Source organism: Macaca nemestrina, chromosome 2, assembly GCF_043159975.1.
Source record: "Macaca nemestrina isolate mMacNem1 chromosome 2, mMacNem.hap1, whole genome shotgun sequence".
NCBI classification, from domain to species: Eukaryota; Metazoa; Chordata; class Mammalia; order Primates; family Cercopithecidae; genus Macaca; species Macaca nemestrina.
The window spans coordinates 9686333-9707130 of record NC_092126.1 but is presented as its reverse complement, the minus strand read 5'-3'; the positions used below and the strand labels follow the sequence as shown (position 1 = coordinate 9707130).

At 38.5% G+C, this 20798-nt stretch overlaps 1 protein-coding gene across 9 annotated transcripts in view; it reads left to right on the top strand.

The window, feature by feature from the left end:
• LP (LIM domain containing preferred translocation partner in lipoma) overlaps positions 1-20798 on the top strand; it is a 723802-nt gene that overhangs the window by 318477 nt on the left and 384527 nt on the right. For all 9 annotated transcript variants that reach the window (XR_011619543.1, XM_071090663.1, XM_011723147.3 and 6 more), the window contains one exon: positions 8842-8954. Coding sequence is in view for 8 of the 9 variants with exons in the window: in XM_071090663.1 (XP_070946764.1) it covers positions 8842-8954 (113 nt within the window). In the remaining variant the exon portion in view is untranslated. The remainder of the gene's footprint in view (positions 1-8841; positions 8955-20798) is intronic.

Genomic DNA, 20798 nt, shown 5'->3' with positions numbered 1-20798 from the left:
AAAAAATTAGCCAGGCATGGTGGCAGGCGCCTGTAGTCCCAGCTACTTGGGAGGCTGAGGCAGGTGAACAGCATGAACCCGGGAGGCAGAGCTTGCAGTGAGCCGAGATCGTGCCACTGCACTCCAGTCTGGGCAACAGAGCAAGACTCTGTCTCAAAAATATATATATACATTAAAAAAAAGATATGAAAAGCAATGTTTTATGTTCTTCCCCCAGATATGCCAATACTTACTTCCTTACTAGATTTATGTCTTTCCCCAAATATCACCTTGGTGAGGCCATATTCGTTTTTTTTTCTTTAAAATTGCAACACCCACCACCACCCTAGCAGTCCCAACCCTCTTCCTTGCCCTACATTTCATTATAGCCCTTCTCACCATTTGATATTCAGTATGTTTTATTTACTTTTTAAGCATTCTTCTTCTGTTAGAGTATAAGTTCCATGAGGGTTCGTGGAGGAGCACACTTTGTTTGTTCTGTTTGTTTGTTTTTCCCTGGGGTCTAGAATAATGTATGCTATATAGATGGCACTCGATGAATAAATAGATATAAGATGTAGATCAACATCATCATTTTGGTGACCACACGTTTTCCCAGTGTATGATTGCAATTTATTTTTCAAACGGTACCATGGTAATGAACATTCTGAGTTTTTGCATTACATTGCTTTGTGATGAAGTTTCCTTAACATGCTCCTCTACATGTTAAGTTACTTCTTTGTTAGGATAATTTATTAAAAGTGATATTGTTGAATTAAAGTTTATAAATATCTTTAAGGCTTTTGATTCCTCTTGCCAAATTTTCTTGAGAAAAGTTTCGTAGCAGTAGCATATGAGAATGCTGGTTTCCCTATACTATTATCAATTCTGTGTTTCATCTATATTTTCAATCTTAGTCCTGCCTTTTAAATTAATTTGTTAGCAAATTGAGTATTATCAGAATTAATAATTTGTTTTCTAGTTAAATAGCAGAAAATACAAATGGAAGAAAAATAGAAGGGTTAATTTTTGTGATGTATAAAAGGAACCTGAAGTTTAAGGATATCTAGCTTGATAACTAAAAAATTAATGTTGCTCGGTCAAGGTCACATATCTTATTTACAGAGGAAGAGGTGTCATTGAAGGGAGATATATTGTACTATTTTGATGGCAACGTGGACAGAGAACATGGAATGGCCAAGCCTTGCCCTGATAATTATCACTTCTCCCAGAGAGTTCTCAAAGGAGTTTCGCACTGTAGAAATGGGAGCAAAATGAGAGTCCAGGTGCTGCTTTAGTAATAGCTTCATAAGTGCTTGCTCTCCCTTTGGGACAGAGGTCTGTGATCCCACTGAGATAGCGCAGAGACTTTGACTCTAGGAACAAGCAGAATTTTTATCCCATATCTTCCTCACACCACTATATCTTGGAAGTCAACATACTCAATGAGCTGTAGCTCCTGAAGACCTGGCTTGACATTCTGATCCTTTGCTTTAGAGTCAAGAAGTACAGCCTTCCAGCTGGTCTGTCCTGGGAGCCAGATGCTCAGAGGTCTGAAGCAGAAAGTTTAAGAAGGAGATTTCCTGGGTATTGCTTTCTAAAACTGAGACTTTCACAGTAGTAGCTGGATCAGTCAAATTAGTAACCCCTTCCATGTCAGAGAGAAGGGCAGAATGGGACAGGAAAAGAGCTGGAAAAGGTTTCATCTTTAATAGAAACAGCATGTTGAGCAAATCAGTGCAATTGCTTTCATATTGTTAGTTCCAACCAGTGCACTGTAAATAGGTTGAGAATGCCGAGAAGTGATGCATTAAATGGGATGTATCCTCAATTTTTCTCTTGGCCTTTGCCATAATGCATTTCCTGGTAGTTTTTAAAACCTTACTCAGCTGAACATTTGGAGATGACACATTTTCAGGTACCGAAAATTTCTGTTTTGTGCATACGTGTTATTTAAAAATTATAAATGGGTAAAATAATGACAGGTTAAGAATTTGTATAATGGAGAGTATTTCCCTTCCACTTTTCATTCCTCAGTTGCAAAATTTAGCTTCATAGAGACAACTTGCTGTTATCAATAGTTTGGGACTCCATTTAAAAGATAGTCTGTGGTAATACATACAGATATGTATATACATTATTAAACAAATGATAACATTATACATGCTGTCCTAGGCCTTGAATGCTTCATTTAAAAACATTTCACCCAAGGTGCTTTCTGGTGCAGTTTTCTTGGTGGCACACATATTTTGATGCAAATTGAAGATGGAGTTGAAGTTGAAATTGTAAATGAAGTCTTCAGTTATTTAGCTTCATAATAAATTGCCTGTAGTCTGTGGGGTGTACATTATAGCTGTGGCATGATTCCATTGCCTTATGGAGATCATCATTGCTGCTACATTTGTTTTATCCTCTCACTTTTTCTCTTTAAGGAACCTTGTTCAGGGAGCTTGGTCTCCTCCTCTGAGTGATCAAGTTTAGATTCAGTTGCCCTCTTGTGCATAAGGTCATGTATAATATAGACATTGTACTAATGTCTTGCATATAATTTAGCTCAGTTATGTTCAAAACGTAAATTGAGACCTATTTCTGGGTCACAGTCGATTTAATGGGTCACAACCAATATTTTTTTTTTTTAATAACAGAACATTTCAATGTGTGTTTTATTTATATAGTAGTTATGGTTTCATGAAATCCTTTTTTTCTAGTATACATGTATGTGTACATATCTAGATAGCAATATTATCACATTATATAAAATATATTTTTTTACTCTAGGTTGTGTTAAAAAAGTTTCAAAGTTCCTATCTTAGCTGCTTTGATCCACAGATTGACACTGTGAAGTAGCTACGGTTATCCTCATTTCATAGATGAGGAAAACTGGGTCTGGGACTGTAGAACTGCCTTGCCTGAAGTAAAGGGTGGAGCTGGGGTTTGTGTTTTAAGTTTTTGGACTTAAAGTTTTGTACTATTTTCCCTTCAAACATGTATTTTTTTCTGTATTAGTTACTGTTTTTGTTTGTTTGTTTTTTGTTTTGTTTTGTTTTTTGTTTTCTTCTTGTTCTGAGATGGAGTCTTGCTGTGTCGCCCAGGCTGGAGTGCAGTGGCTCCATCTTGGCTCACTGCAACCTCTGCCTCCCGGTTCAAGCAATTCTCTGCCTCAGTCTCCTGAGTATCTGGGATTACAGGTGCTTGCTACCACACCTTGCTAATTTTTGTATTTTTAGTAGAGACTGGGTTTCATCCTGTTGCCCAGGCTGGTCTTGAACTCCTGACCTCCTGATCCGCTCGCCTCAACCTCCCAAAATGCAGGGGTTACAGGCGTGAGCCATGTGCCTGGCCACTAGTTACTATTAATGGAAATGAATACTGTCTTTAGTTGAAACTTATGCTTTGCTAACCATGATTTAAAAAATTGTTCATTGTTCACCGTGTGTGTGTGTGTGTGTGTGTGTGTGTTTGTGTGTATGTGTGTGTGTTTATGTGTGTGTATTCCAACCCAGTCTCTTTTGGCTTCATAATTTAGAACATTATTAACTTGTGGAGTATCTAATGGTTTTATGTTTACCTTAATAGATTTTCCTCCAACAACCAAAAATTATCCCCTCAACAAAGTGGGAGAAGCAGTAGCTGCCAGCTAGCGGAAGCTAGAGCCATGTCACTGCCAGTGCAGCCCGTGGGTCTATGTCACCAACACCTGAGAGCATGTTGGAAATGCAGAATCTGTAGCCCCAGTGTGGACCTGAATCAGAGTCTGCATTTGATCTAGATTCGCTGATGATTGGAACATTGACATTTGAGATGTACGGGTCAAAGACACCAGGTCATTTATTTAAACATCAGTTAAGGAATTGAATGAGTTTTTATTTTTCAGTCATTCGACCTACAGTTACTAAGGATGTTCTGGCCCAGATCTGTGACTAGAGATGGGCATATAAAGATAAATCATGAGTGGACTCTACTTGTGAGAAGCTTCAGTTCTAACCGGGAGGGAGTGATCATAACACACAAATACAATCAAGTATTACGGATGCTCTGGTAGAACTGTATACGAGGCACAAAAAGGACTGCTATCTAAATCCTTGGATGTGTGTGTGGGTTTTATATGGATATTTAGCTGAAGAAGAGTGTAATGCTTTCTTTGTTTTCTTTTTATACAAGAGTAAACGAATCCAAACTTGGTTGATAGTCAGAATTGAATTGTTCCCATGTGTTTTTCTTCCACAATTACCCGTAAGTAGTAATTTACTTACTTTGCAGGTAAATTCTTGTTATCTTCACCCTCTGATGGGGGCCTTTGTGTCATAAAGGGATGACCAAGCTCCGCGTTAGGGAGATGCCTTTCGTATCTGACTGACGCAAGTGTTAGGGTAACCACAGTGGGGAATAAGTTCAGGCAGTCCCAGCTAAGCATCCCTGCTTCTCACTGCTGCATCCTTTTTACCCCTGGGCTAAAAGGGAGAGCTTGAGAAATATGCATAGCTAGGTCCTCCGGAGTTTTTCCTCACTCCCTTTTCGAGTTAACAATATGCCTGACAGGCTGTTTTCTGAAGTAAATTGGCAGAAAGTAATGTTTGGGAATCAGAGACGGAATACTGGATTTGTCCAACTCCTTGTTTAACTCTTTCTTGCTGCTACCTCTCGCACACAGCAAAAACCTTTTGAATATTAGCTGAGTGATTTGGATTCACGTGGAGCAAATCAAGCAAGATACTTCTCAGCATCTCTCCAAGAGAGTGAGAATCCATTTCGTGCTCTGTATTTCACCAGCTATGTAACTTTGAATAAACCATTTTACACGAAAATTGAGGCATAAATATATTTTGTATGTAGGTAGGATTTGGATGACGAGTGGAGGAGTACGGAGGGACCAGGTCTGAAGGCACGTGTCTATGACCACTCTACCGCTTCTAAAACCGGACATTTCCATTTTAGATTTAATATACCGCTGCCAATTGCTGGATGACATTTTTTTGTTTTGTTTTGTTTTGTTTTGTTTTAAAGCTTGCCTGTATGTCTCACAGTCTGGGAGGTGAGTTGCAAGTTTCCCTGTAGGTCACAGAATCTGGGAGGCAAGGCAGAGAGGATAGGGCACGCACTCATATGAAGATCTACAGCTTACCTGTGCTGGCTGGGAGGTACTGCAGTTCATTTCATCCAGGGGCTTTTCTCCAGAAGGGTCACCGCCTAGGAATCAAAGCCCCATTGCTCTTTCATTGTTTCATTGTTTGCAGAAATCTATTAGAATGGAGAACACCTCCTTCCCCCTTCTTCTACTCGTAAATTCAGTTCTTTTCATTTTCCCATTTTTCTTAAATATGAGAATTCTGCCTTTTCTCTAAAGCTGAACTTATTTTCACAGCAACTTAGAGGCATTTCCCTTTATTTACTTGTCTATTAAAATGATGAGCTTTAAGTTAGAATTCTCTTAAACTTTCAGTCTGATTTAGGATAGTTATTAGCAGTTTTTCATTGAAAGTATCCCAGTTACTTTATGCCTTTCTCCAAGGGACCTATTTCCTCTCCTTTTATCAGATTTGTATCTGTTTTTGAGACATTTGCCCGTTCCTCTACATCTTTTGAAAATGTGAGCTCCTCTCTACGGAATGCAGTAAGGACCCTTTGATGGTGAAGCTTAAAGAACTGAAAACTTCGGTCTGACTTAATAATTGATCTAAATAAAGCAGATAATTATGTGTTTATCATGAGGGCTTTTTAACATCTGCCTTTTCATGCTTAGAATATAGAGTCCATCTTTTCAAGTTGTTTCTTAAAACAAACAAAAACATTCCACTTTTCGTTTTTGTTCTTTTTGGCCCGCCCAGGATTGTCATCAACCTGTGCCTCACTATGTCTAAGTTCTGTTAGAGAAACAGAGTAAAGAAGGATATATTTGGAAGGGACAGACAGCTGTACTTTTTAAGATTTATTTGTGGTGACATTTTGGACTTTTCATGTAGCTTCTTTATGACATAGTTTATTGAACCTTTCCAATCTTATGGGTCTAAAGTAGGAATAACATGTTGTGGTTCTCAAAGTGTGGTCTTAGACCCAATCACATCAATCACCCAGGGCCTCTGTTTGATAGTGTGATCTCCAAGATTTTGTTCAGTTCTGATACTGTCTGATGGTCTGAAAATTTCCCATGATGTACCAGAATCTGATGAAGTATAAGAGGGGGGCCCAGGAATCCTTTTATGAAGTGGGTATGAAGAAGACATAGTGATATGGTTTAGCTCTGTGTCCCCACCCAAATTTCGTCTTGAATTGTAATCCCCACGTGTCAAGGGAGGGATCTGGTGGGAGGGGATTGGATCATGGGGGTGGTTCCCTCATGCTGTTCTTGTGATAGTGAGTGTGTTCTCACAAGATCTGATGGTTTAAATGTGTATGGCAGTTCCCCCTTCATGCTGTCTCTCTCCTGCCACTATGTAAGATGTGCTGGCTTCCCCTTCACCTTCTGCCGTGATTGTAAGTTTCCTGAGGCCCTCCAGCTATGCTTCCTGTCAAGGCTGCAGAACTGTGAGTCAATTAAACCTCTTTATAAATTGCCCGTTCTCAGGCAGTTATTTATAACAGTGAGAGAACGGACTCATACAGCATAGGTTCCGATAGAACATTTGAACCTGGAAATTAGGTTGTGAACTTGAGTTGGTAATCAGCAACCTAAACCTTTTTTGCCTCATTGCCTGAGATCTCATTGTGAGCATTCTTTTCATACATTAAGACTTTTAAAGGCAGTAAAGAACTTCTTGACCGTTCATTTTAATTAACAAGTATGAAATACTTTTTCGTGCTGTCTGTGGCCGAATGAAAGTTTCTCAATCCTGGCTGCAGGTTTGAATCACTTAGGTTTTATAGGTGTCCTGGTGCCTGACCCCCTCACTCCCTGTCTTCTATCCCCAAGATTCTGATTGAATTGCTGTGAGATGGAATTCAGACATCAGCATTTTTAAATGTGTTTCCTTGGTGATTCTGGTATTTAACCAATGTTTAAAACTACTGAATGGAATGAATACAGGTTTATGGGATTTATAATCATCATAAAGATATGGACGAATTATTTCCCCAGATTTGTGCACCCGCAGAATAAGAGAAGTAGAACATTTTCTTTATGATGTAAGTTATTGAACGTTTCTTATCCTGTGGGTCTGAAGTAGTAATAACATGCAGTGGTTATTAAAGTGTGTTCTCAGACCCAAAGGCATCAATCACCCAGGGACTTATTAGAAATGCAAATTATTGGATCCAGGACCCAGAAATCTGTATTTTAATAAGGCATTCCGGAGATATTGATGAACTCGAAAGTTTGAGAACCATCAGCACTGAGGGTTGTTGTATGATTCGGTGGCAGTGTATGAAAATCTTAGCACACTGCCTGGCAAGCTGCGAGTCTAGTAAGCATAGTACTCGAGAGATAGTGCTTTTGATTGCTTAGCAGTCTGAATTTGGCTTGGGGCTAGACCTGACAGTTCTTGGCTTAGCTATACTTTCAATTCTAAGACTGTTATTTATAAGGCAAATAGAGGCCAACTGAACCATTTCAAAGGTATATAAGAACAAGGAAACCTACTCATAGTCATTCTACTGTGCTTACTCTTCCATTCTTATACTTTTATTTCTGAGGGCCTAAACTATGATGTTTTGGTAATATCCAAAAGCAACTCATTTAATGATGGAGACTGCTGCCCTACCCCAAGTGTTGCGCAACTAAAATGCAAGGAAAAGCTACTCATCCATAAATAGAAAAGCTCTCTTCTCCCACACATCAAAAACATTATTTTTAATAGGAAAAGAACAAATAAAGAAAAGGTTAAAAGGTAGAAGTTTCTGTTTCTCCAATACCATTTTTTGCAGACTGTTTAAAAAGATTTCATATCAGGAACCATAAAGCTCTTGGATATATGTGTATAACCTAGATCGCAGAGATTAGATTCATTCCCTCAATAACTCTAACAGCAGTGTGCTACTCTTGTTGGTGAGAGATGCTAGGTTTTTCTCAGTGTCTCGAAGTCTCATTACTTCTTGCCTAGATTATGTATAGATTTCTAAATTGGTTGTTTCTTATTCTTTTCTCCTAATCTGTCCTGCATGGACTTTTAAATTAGTCTTTATTAAATCATATTATAACCAAGTGTTTCTTTCTCAGAAATCCTTGGTGGATCTCTGCTGCATGCATGATAAAATTCAAGCCCTTATTTCGATGTGCAACATGTAAAAAGCTTAATTTTATCACATATTTTTTATAACACGCTGACATTATTTTACATTCCTGTGTCCCATGTTTTTCCTATGTCATGACTTGCTTTTTATTCTCTATGCTCTGAACTTTCTGATCTCCATGCCTATATTCTCCTGTCTCTCTGCCAAGGATGGACGTGCTTTCTACATCATGTTTCAGGAAAATTATATGATCCACTGAGACTTCCATGATCCTCCACTTTATCTTAATTTCCAGAGGTTATTCGTGCATCTTCATACATTGCACCTTGCATTATCTTTAGTTGTGTACAATTTTTTTCCTACTCTATTTGATTGAAAATGTATTGAGGGCAAGCACCAAGGCGTATAAAATTCGGTAACCCTATCCCCCACCCAAGCTCACTCTTTGCTTTACTTAATATATTGACCCCTCTAGACTAGCTTTTATACCATTTCTAAATATCAAATCTGATCCTCTTTCTTCTGAAAGTTAAGACTACTAATTAAGGCTACTAATTAAGATGGGGAATAATTCCTATGCAATACAAAAAATTATGTGTCAAAGCCAATTATAAAGAAGTAAAATGCCAGCAAATATATCATAAGAGTACTATAACATTGCATCCTTATTAACTTCATGTGTGTACTTCTTTTCTGTAGGTGATTTTCTTCCACCCCCACCTCCACCTCTAGATGATTCCAGTGCCCTTCCATCTATCTCTGGAAACTTTCCTCCTCCACCGCCTCTTGATGAAGAGGCTTTCAAAGTACAGGTAAGAGCTGAAGTTAAAGTCATGTTTATAGCCATCCTAGGGAGCTCATGAATTTCATGATTGTTTCTGTGCTGGATAAACATTTATCCAGGGCCGATTGAGAGCTTTACAACTTACGAAGATCTAAGGTATTTTAATGCAACATACCCTACTCAAGCTTCCCAGAGTTCTGCTGGCTTACCCTCCGAAGCCCTCAAAATCCTTTTGCCTACTAATTTTGTTTCAGATCCCAAAACCATTTTTTTTTTAGGAATACCATTTGAGAAGGCAACATTTCCTTGTTATTTTGGAGGACATACAGCCATGTCTTTTTTATTGCTGTGTTCTCTATCTACAAATATTGCATCCAAATGAGTAAGGCTGACATTTTAAGGCTGTAGTTGGTTAACGTGGATCCTTGTGGTCAGCAACATTTTTTTCTAGCAAAAGCAACGTCAAATATCCTTAGGGTTTTCTCTTCTGGGTAAGTTCAAGGGTGCACATTATACATATCAATTATATAGAACTCTTGGTTTCCAGAGAGTGGTAATTGCAAAGTAACTCGGGGCTGGAATCAGATGTGAAATTAGAAGTGGTTCTCAGACTGTGATCATAGGTAACTGCTGAAAGCTGCCACCATTTAAGCTGAAGAAGTGCTTTATGTCAAGAAGATAATCTAACAAAGTAATAGAATTATTGTTATAGTTTTAGGTGTGACTATGTTCATATAGATATATTGAAGAAAAACATGAGTCTTCTTTGTCTTTTAGAGAAACATTGGAAATATTTGTAGATAAAATGGAATGGTGTCTGATAATTTTTTTCCAAATAATAAGGTTCGGAAACTACTGAGTCAGAACATGGGTGAAATAGGGTTGGTTATGATTTGATAACTGTTGGGTGCATCGAAGTTTATTCTGTTATTCAATCTACCTTTTAAAAAATACCTAATATCATTTGTGGAACATATAATATACTGAATTATTGCTCATTAATTTTATCATTTGTTTTACAGTATTATTTTTTCTTTTCAATTTGTGTAGGTACAAGTAGGTATATGTATTTATGGCATACATGAGATATTTTGATATAGGCATATAGTCTTTTAAACGTATACTTTTGTATACGTTTAAAATATCCTATAATAAGAAGTGTAAAAGAGAAAAAGTCTGAGGTAACAACTGCTTAAATGGTTTGTTCTATTATTTGCCTTTCTTTCTCCTAAATTTGAGGTTGAAGGAGACAAAGAAAGAAATGATTCATTCGCTCAACAAATAATTCTGTGTTCCTATGTGGGCATTATTCAAGCACTAGGAATGTTCTAGCAGAAAAACAGACGCCATTCTGTCCTCAGGGACCGTAAAAGTTCGTGGAACTAGTGGAAATAAACAAGATGTATACTTTACAAAGTACATTAGAGTGGATAAGTGGGGAAACAGGGAGGGGCTCAGGGCTTACCTAGGCCCCACTGAGAAGGAGACACTTAAACGAGGACTTGAAGAAGGAGAGGAGGGAATGAGCTATAGAGATTTCTTGGTGAGCATATTTTCATATGGTAGATATTAAGAAGCAGAAAAAGCTTTTAATATTATCTGTCATTTGAAATCAGTAAGTTGTAGTTGTAACCAGTAAGTTCTGGTTCAGTTTCGAGTCTAGATCTTTTAAGGCTATTAAAAAATATGTGTATTGCTAATATGGGCCGTGAATTTCTTGCATTTTGTTTTGGTGTATACTAATAAAATCAACTATCAGATGCCAGTGATGAACAAGAGTCCTATAAAGTTTGTATTTATTTTATGCAACAGATAGAACCCTTGGCAAATTAAACCAATATGAGTGATTTTTCTTAGTTTTAGTCATTTTTTAATAAAATGAAGAAATCCTTAGCATTGCCTTTAATATACCTTTGGTCGTATTTTGCTGAGGTTGGTTTTTTGTGTAGTGTTTACTATGTACAATTTTTAAAGTCACTGACTCTGTTTCCTCTCGTAGTTTTTCATGGAAACTATTTTGTTGCGTTTTAAATCTTTAGTTCTCACAATGTTGTTTGAAGTAGTGACAGAAGACTCGTGATTGAAAACTAGTTACATAGCTTATTCTAGTTGTGTGATCTTGAGCAAGGCAGGCTGAGTCCCAGTTTTGTCTTCATTAAAAACAAAACAAATATATATACCTCTTACAATTAAATGAAATACAGATGGATTTGAAAGTATTAAACCGAAAGGGCTATGCAAATACTTTGATGTCATATTGATAATCACTATGAATACATAAGAAGAATAGTAAGGATTTTCCAGTGCGTTCCATTAAAAAATTCAAACATGGCACTTTCAAAAGTTTATGAAAAGTTTTTTTTCGGGTGGACCTTGTTCTGTTAGGTGTACTCAAGCCATGGCTTTGTTTTTGAAGAGAAAGGAAATAAACAAAACGCCTGTTGCCATGTTGGCTTACGTTCTCTGTAAAACAGAAGGGAGGAAGACAAAAAATAAAATACAGTTTGCCAAATGGAAAAGGACAAATCTGGTAGGGAGAGGCCTGTTATTTTTGAGACACTTCATATGGAAGATTGTTGGTAAGTTCAAAAGAAAATGAACATGCCCTCCTCTTGTGTAGAAGTGACATAGATGTGACAGCGGCTTGGCCCTGCTCTGGCCTAGGTTTGTACCACCTATCGATATGAGCCATGGTATAGCCTAAAGTAGCATTATCACTGGAGAAAATTTTGCACATTTTCCTCTCAGCTATGGTACAACCTCATGTTGCCAAGTCCAAATTATAGCTGGTAAATGTGTGTTTTTATGTAGAAGACTGTTTATGTTTCCAGCCAGATTTTCAGGTCAGAGCCAAAAGAACGTCTACTAACAGTGATTATAAGAGTTGTAAGATTTTGAGAGCAGAAAGGGACCTTAGAGATCATTTAGTCCAACTCTGGCGCCAGGCATCTAGTTACAGTCCTTTCAAGTACTTGCCAAATTAATTTCCTTTTTTTTTTTTTTTTTGGAAATGGGGAAACTGAGACCCAAGAACGTGTGGATCCTCTTGTTTCTGACAGAGCTCTTAGTGAATCTGAAAAATCTTGACTCCTGACCTTGACCTTCTTCCTGCTGTCCCAGATGGCCCATGAACTTGGTAGCTTTAGTCCTCTATCAGACTGCAAGGCTCTGAGATTCATTGCAGAGGGTTACGTGTTTTTATTTGGAAGGACCAGGTGATGCCAGAGTTTTGCTTGGCTGTCTGAATTTTTGATATATGCTATAAGCTTTTATTTCTTCAAAAAAGGCAAATCAATATTTAGACTTAAGGATTCTTGATTTAACAATTCATTTTCATGTGGAAAGATGAAACTTGGAAAACAGGTGAGGGATTTGGTTTGCTTTTCTGTCAGGATCAGCGTGACCTCCACACCTGTGATGTTTGTAGTGACACTTTAGCAATCACTTCATTAATTCATCTGTTCTTCATTCATTCAGTGTAAATTGAATACTTCTTGTAAGTAGACATATATGCTAGTGATTATAGCATTAGAACTTGGCATTGTAGGTTTTATGCTCTGAGTCTCAGCCTTGGGACGTCAGTTAGTTAGATTCATTTATTTATTTATTTATTTAGAGACAGAGTCTCGCTCTGTCACCCAGGCTGCTGTGCGGTGGCCTGATCTCGGCTCACTGCAACCTCCACCACCCAGGTTCAAGTGATTCTCCTGCCTTGGCCTCCCGAGTAGCTGGGACTACAGGCACCTGCCACCACGCCTGGCTAATTTTTTTGTATTTTGAGTAGAGATGGGGTTTCACCATACTGGCCAGGTTGGTCTCGAACTCCTGACCTTGTGATCCACCTGCCTCGGCCTCCCAAAGTGCTGGGATTACAGGCATGAGCCACCACGCCCAGCCAGTTGGTTTTATTCTCATCTGACCCCATAGTTGGTAATTTCTTCCTCTTTTCAGTCAACCCATAGGCAGGTATTATATAACATTCCTTAGGGTGATTACAAAGAAGGTATATGTCTCAGAATTTCAGGCTTGCAAGGGAATTAGAGTGGATACATTCAAGTCCCTTTCTGTTGTTTGAATCTTGTAATTTTTTCCTAGATAACAAAATGTTTATGGGTAACTATGATAGGTGAGGCAGTGCTGCAGGATAAGGAGATAGATCAGATACAGTACTCAGAATCACATGCAGAAGATGCGTATACAGTCATTTAAGTCGTTTTATGGTAAATTATGCTTTAGTCATCATATGTTGATCAGAAGCATAATCTAAGTCCTAAGTTAGTGGTGGAGAGTGAGGGAAGTAAATTAACTGTGATTGGAGATAGGCAAGAAGGATTCATAGAAACAATTTAAATTGAACTGAACTTTGATGGCTGGGTGGGACCTTAATTTTCAGATAGGGGAGTGGATTGTTCAGCAATAAAATAAAAGAATTAAAACACAGAGGAAGGAGAGCTCAAAGTAAGCGTGACAGGCCTTGTGTTTCTAGCTGTGGAACTTACTGTTTGTTCTGAAACCATTGACAATTTACTGTAGGGGCTTGTTATTATTTTAAATATAAGAGTGATATCCCCAGACCTGTTGTTGGATGCCAAGTTATACTGTTAATATAAATTAAGGCAAAACATGTTGCACTTTCAGGAAACCCAATGCAAACATTTCTGAATTGTCTGGTAGACTTCCTTCAGATCCGTGGGGACTTACCTGCTGACATCTGATGGCTTTGAATTCAGGGGTTCAATATTTAACTTCCTCTTTTTATAGTATCTTTGTTCGTCTTTTCTTGGTGACTTCCAGTTGACAACTTCTAATTCTGCTTCTCTGTTTGTTTCCCAGTCCTTTGGCTTGCTTTTATTTGCCTACTCTTCAGTATTTGCATACCTCTAGTTTTCATCTCTCCTTTTCTGTTCGGTCCTGCAAAATGGCCAGAATTGCTAACGTAACTCCAGTCCCTCCACATTAGAAAACAGAGGGGTTTTGTCCATTGGTGATTACTTCAAATGTTAAAAATTTCTCTTTGTTATTGAGTAGAGATGTGTCCCTTTATGATGTCCTCACACTGATTTTCTTTCCCCTTTTAAAAAATGATGCAAACTCAGAGGAATGGTCAGGCCGGGAGAGAGACAGGTGCTGTATGTCTCAAGGAGTTGATGAGTAAAGCTACTGAGAGATGTTACTTTTCAAAGGAGTGAGTAAGCACAGAGTAACATGAGCTAGGCCCAGAATTAGTGGAAAAGAAAAGAAGAGAAATCTCTGAAATTGTTTATTTTAAAGTCAGCCTCCAAAAGCTCTTGAGCATCTATTCTTGTGAAAACAATTCAAAGCTCATATATGCGTATGATGAATAGTGGCTTATAATCTTTTTTTTTTTTTTTTTTTTGAGACAGAGTCTTGCTCTGTTGCCCAGCCTCTGCCTCCTGGGTTCAAGCGATTCTCCTGTCTCAGCCTCCCAAGTAGCTGGGACTGTACAAGCATGCCCCAACATGCCCGGCTAATTTTTGTATTTTTAGTAGAGATGGGGTTTCACCACATAGGTCAGTCTGGTCTTGAACTCCTGACCTCAGGTGATCTGCCCACCTGTAATCCCAGTATTTGGGAGGCCGAGATGGGCGGATCACAAGGTCAGGAGATCCAGACCATCCTGGCTAACACAGTGAAACTCCATCTCTACTATAAATACAAAAAAAAAAAAAAAAAAAATTACAAGAAATTAGCCAGGCGTGGTGGCAGGCGCCTGTAGTCCCAGCTACTCGGGAGGCTGAGGCAGGCTGAGAATTGCTGGGATTACAGGTGTGAGCCACCATGCCTGGCCTCATTTTCCTACTTACTGATTTTACGTGTTTAGTTTAACAATGATAATTTGAAAATCAATTCAAGTTTTAGCAAAACTGGCACTGGAATTTTTTTGTTTTTTTTAAGACAGAGTCTTGCTCTGTTGCCCATGCTGGAGTGCAGTGGCACGATCTCGGCTCACTGCAAGCTCTGCCTCCTGGGTTCACGCCATTCGCCTGCCTCAGCCTCCTGAGTAGCTGGGACTACAGGCGCCCGCCACCGCACCAGGCTAATTTTTTTTTTTTTTTTTTTTTTTTTTTTTTTGTATTTTTAGTAGAGATGGAGTTTCACTGTGTTAGCCAGGATGGTCTGGATCTCCTGACCTTGTGATCCGCCCGCCTCGGCCTCCCAAATACTGGGATTACAGGCGTGAGCCACTGCACCCGGCCGGCATTGGAATTTTTGCCTTGTGATTCCATCTAGGGCTATCATGGTCTCAGGTATAGAAAAACAGGATTTTGCTTTTACAGGATTTTACTGTAGGGTGAGAATACAAGGATATCTTGATCTGTGAAAACACACCAAAGAGATGATGGAGATGCTTGTTTCTTCCTGGCCCTTTGCCTAGTTCCTCTTGGGCCAGCAAGCCCCAGTTGATTTGTAGCTTGCTTGTGACCCTGACAGCAACAGTTGCTGCAGCAGCAGCAGAAGTAGCAGGAGCAGCCTGCTTTGCAATTACCTCCTACTTTTATGGTCCACATATGTAGGTCATTGAGTGTTTATTAAGGCTGGGTAGGCTCTTAGGCATGTCACTGGTTCTGGTCAATATGACTTTGTAGAAGCAAATGTCACAGTTTTCCTGGTTGCTTTTGGCTCTGCATCATCATCCGTTTGGTTATTCGGATAAGAAGATGGACATTGCTGTTGTCCGGACTTGTAAAAACCCCTTTGACAGTAGCCGACCTAGAGTCCAGGGGAGTATTCCAATATTTCATTTAGCATTAGGAACCTTTTCATGGAATATCATAGTTTCTCTTCTTTACTTTTTAAGAACTTATTTAAAGAGGTAAGCCTTTCCCCTGGGATTGATAGTGGAGAATGTGTACATATACACACACCCACCTACTCACCTATATCAACCTGATTACCACTGCCACCATTACCTTGAAATAATTTGTGGCACATTTACACTCTCTGCAGTGAAAGATTGGTTAACTTCTGTACGAAAAAAAAAGTCTTATAAGCAAATTGATGGTGGTTAGTTCTATTGAATGTAGGGAAAACCAATGAGGTTAGCTTTGCTTTAGCTCCTGAGTTTCTGTATAGGGAGTAATTTACTATGCTTGCATATTACAGAAAATTTCCTTTGCTCAAGGTTAAGTGAAACTACAGTTGGTTCTTTTTGAGTCAGTGAAAGTTTTATCCCAATTTGTCTCTCCCATCAAGAGTCTTAGTGGTTTCTTCAAAGGTGAAATGTACTTACTGTTTTTTTATTTTAACTTACAAAAAAGTAGTGTGTCTTTTTCTACTTATAAAAAAGTAATGTCAGCCGGGACTGGTGGCTGACACCTGGGAGGCTGAGACAGGCGGATCACATGAGGTCAAGGAGTTCGAGACCAGCCTGGCTAACATGATGAAACTCCGTTATTACTAAAAATACAAAAATTTGCTGCATGTGGTCATGTGTGCCTGTAATCCCAGCTACTCTGGAGGCTGATGCAGGAGAATTGCTTGAACCCGGGAGGTGGAGGCTGCAGTGAACCGAGATTGCACCATTGCACTCCAGCCTGGGTGACAAAAGCGAAACTCCATCTCAAACAAACAAACAAAAAGTAACGTAAACAAATCAAATGATGTAGATTAGGTATTTTCAAATTTATTTCTCTATGAGGGAAAAATTATGATCTGCTTATACGTCCTGCTCCCAATAAACACGCCAAATGATGCTTGAACATTCTTTTACTCCCTGCTCCATCCCAAGTTTTATTAAAATAATTTGGAGAATATGTTGTAACATTTTTAACTTTATGGCAAATCTCCTTTGAGAATTCTTTCTTGCATTAAATTTTATAACCACATTAGTAATAAACTAACTTTTACCTGTTTGTTGTTGGTGCTATTTTCTATTTACTATTTTTTTCTGGTATTCATCATCTTGATTCTTTTCTTTTTTTGTTATTTTTTTCTGCTGTAGTACTTCATCAAGTAATTTTTATGGGAAGGCTATTTGCCTGATATATTTACTGAGTCTTTGTGTATCTAAAAATGAGTTATTATTGCCTTCATATTTGAGTACAAACTTGGCTATAAGTAGAATTCTTGGGTCAAATTTGCTTTACTTCAGTATTGTACCAAGATTTCCACACTATCATTTAGTATCGTTTAGTATTCAGTGCAGCAGATGAGAAATCTGATGCCAGTCTGATTCTTTTTCCAGTTTAGTAAATTTTTCTTGTTTGGTCTATAGCCTTTATTTGTGGGATTCAGCAATTTCACTAAACCGTGTCTAGACACAGCTTGCTTTTTACCTATTCTGCTATTTCTACTCAAGTCAAGGTTTTCTTTATCTAAATGGGATTTTCTTCTTTCCTTTCTTTCCTTTTTTTTTTTTTCTTTCTTTCTTTCTTGAACTCCTGAGCTTAGGTGATCCTCCTGCCTCCAGCTCCAAAGTAGCTGGGACTAAAGGTGTGTACCACCATGCCCAACTAATTTAATTTTTTTTTTTTTTTAGAGAGAGGGTCTTGCTATTTTGGCCAGGCTGGTCTTGAACTCCTGGCTCAAGCATTTCTCCTGCCTTGATGCCTCTCAATGCGCTGGGTTTACAGGTGTGAGCCACTGCTCCCAGTCACGATTTCCTTATAATATATTGAAAATATATTTTAATCTTTCCTTCACCTTTTTCTTCTTTATGAACTCCTACTATATGGAATTGGATTTCTTCTCTATTCTTCATATTAGTTTTCTGTTTCCAGTAGTTCTACTACATGGAGGGATTTCTGTTGCTTACTTCCCTTTTATATTCTTAATTTTTGTGCTGATAGTCTGCTTTTGACTTATAAATGCTCTATAAAACTGAATTTGGGGAGAATATTTGGGAGGAGTGGCTCTGGATATCTGTTGTTCAGGGTAGCTAGCTTGCACTTAAACTTTTATCTTTTATCTAAATTGGGAATATATAGTTATTTAAATGCAGGGTGGCTATAGGGTATATATGTTCAGTCTTCACCCATATGTGTAATTAGGGGATGCAGGCCAGCAGAAGACTATGCTTAGATGCATGGGTCAAGAGCAGACCAGCAAGGTTAATCTGGGTCCTCAAGGCTAATGGTTTGGGGATCCGTAGGCAGGTAGCGAAGCCCCTCCCTTACATGCCATACATGTATGCCAGGTGAGGGCCGCAGGAGCTGTGGCCAGCCCTTGTGTGTATTGGTCTCTAGTTGAATTCTCAAACCCCTTCGATTTCCTCCCTCATTGTGTTTTCATCGGCGACTTTGCTTCTCAATGACACACTGTCACCAGCAGTGCTGGGAACTGTGGCAGAGTCCTTTTTGTTAGAAAGCATAAACTCATTAAATCGTTTCACTGACTTTCATTATATACCCCTAACATCCATTCTAAAGAGGCTTGCCCCACCCCCTCACCCTTTTTGTTGTGGCAGTTTGAAGTCTGCTCAGGTCCTGGTATCATTTGCTGTGTATCTCAAGCTCACTTTGCTGCCCGTCATGAGTTCATCACAGAAAACGTGCTCTCCGATAGCATTATCTAAAGCCAAAAAGCTTCGGAGGCTGCATAATGCGATGGTTAACACTGCAAGTGCTCTTCCAGGCTTCCTGGGTTCACATCTGGCTTCCTGCTTACTAGCCGCATAACTGTAGTGTACTGCTTAACCCTTCTGTGGCCCACATAAATCCTCTGTAAAATGGGTGATTGTTGTGAGGTTTCAAAGACATAATGCACATAAAGAATATTTTATGTAATTGACATGTCCTAAGACTTAGTAAACATTTTCACTGTTGTGATATTTTGGGCTAGTGGGTCTCTGTGCTGGGTTTTGCCACAGTTGTCACTGACATTTGATTTGCACTATGCCTCCTCAGAATTCACCCGTGATCCCATCCCTTGCTATTATAAGGTTCAGGATTATATATATATATAAAAAATATATATAATATAATATAATATAAATATATAATATATATAATATAAATATATAATATAATATAAATATATAATATATAATATAAATATATAATATAATATAAATATATATAATATATATGTATATTTGCAGAAGAAATGCTCCCACAAACTTCCTCTGTAAAATGAATGATTGGATTAAATAATCATGTAGATCTCTTACAGCTCTCAAATTCAATGCCTTGGTAATAAAATATCACTTCTTTGTAATTTCATGGTGATTTATAATTTGCAAAATACATTATAACAGCACAAGTATAATTTAGCTAATGAAATAAAAATGAGGATCCGAGGGTTGAAGGAACTTATTTAGATCTCACAATTGTCATGAAAGCAGTGACTTATTTTTAAATAGACAATAACAAAATCATTTCGGGGACTTTTTACAAATGAGAGAATGTAGATCCTCTTAAATCTTTAATAAGCAGCCAGTGTCATCAATAATATATGTTGATATTTAGTAACCAGGAACCTCCGAGGTAATTTTCTTTGCAGTTCTTCGGTGGAAGATTAGTACATCTTCCATCCCGGCCTCTAGCATATTTTCTGACAAACCCCTCGTAGATTGTATCATATACCTCTTATCCATGGATTTGGTAAGGAAGCCCTGGTGGGCCAACATATCCTTCAGTTCTTTTGTAATTTACATAATCCAATCAACAGGGGCACGGAAACACCTTGTTCTGAAAGAAGGAGTAAAAGGGAGTAGAGGATGCTGACACCAATAACCTAGGGCACTAACTCATATTTTATTTCTGAATATAGTACTTTGAAACTCTAATGTTTTAGAAAGGTTTTCTGTTCATAGCTGATTTTGCTTGATCCATTCAAAAGTCAAGCATTTTTGTGCTCTTACTATACAACTTAAAATGTATTACAGCATGGGGTGTCTATACCAATCCTGAGGGGTTCAACTATTATCATCATTATTTTATCATTAGCTTTTGTGAGTTTGACTTGTACAGGGCCTCCTAGCCTGCAAATTCCGAAATTGACATTCTTTTTGTTTTGTTTTGTTTTGAGACAGGTTCTTGCTCTCTTGCCCAGGCTGGAATGCAGTGGCATGATCTCCACTCACTGTAGCCTCTACATCCAGGGTTCAAACCATTCTCCTGCCTCAGCCTCCTGAGTAGCTGGGATTACAGGCACAGGCCACCACTCTGGCTAATTTTTGTATTTTTTTTAGTAGAGAGGGGGTTTCACCATGTTGGCCAGGCTGGTGTCGAACACCTGACCTCATGACCCGCCCACCTCGGCCTCCTAAAGTGCTGGGATACAGGCATGAGCCACTGCGCCCGGCAGACGTTGCTTTTGTAAATAAAAGACTTTCATATACTTTATCTCGCTGGAACCTTTAGACAACTTCTGCAAAGGGAAAGGTAGGGAGGGTTCTCCATCTTGTATCAGTGAAGGCTCTGGGGCTCTGAGGTTAAGCAGCATTCCAGGCTTCCGTGGCATTAACTGTCCCAGGCAGGGATGAAGCTCTCTGTCTTTTTGAGATGTGCCAGTCCATTTCTCACCCCATGGCCATCGCTGCTATATTGCTCCTCTCCCTTTATATTCATTTTTAGTGAGGGAAACAAAACAGCAGTTGTCAATTTCCTTTCCCAGTAGTTTCATTATTTGCTGTCATCAGTTTTGTTGCAAGATCCTCTATTGTAATATTGTCTTCAGATTTCAAAAAATGTATCTCTACATATTGGAAGAAAGCACTGTGGTGGAAAATACAGGAAAACTATGTACAGACCTGTTAAATGGAAATGTTTTCATAATTTTTAGTTAGTTTTATATGTATTTTACCAGTAAAATTTAGTAAAGATGTCAATGTCAATCTTTCTTACTATAGAAATAAGTAAAATTTCTCCAACTAGTGGGAAAAAAGTTTCTGTGGCAATTATTTTTTAAA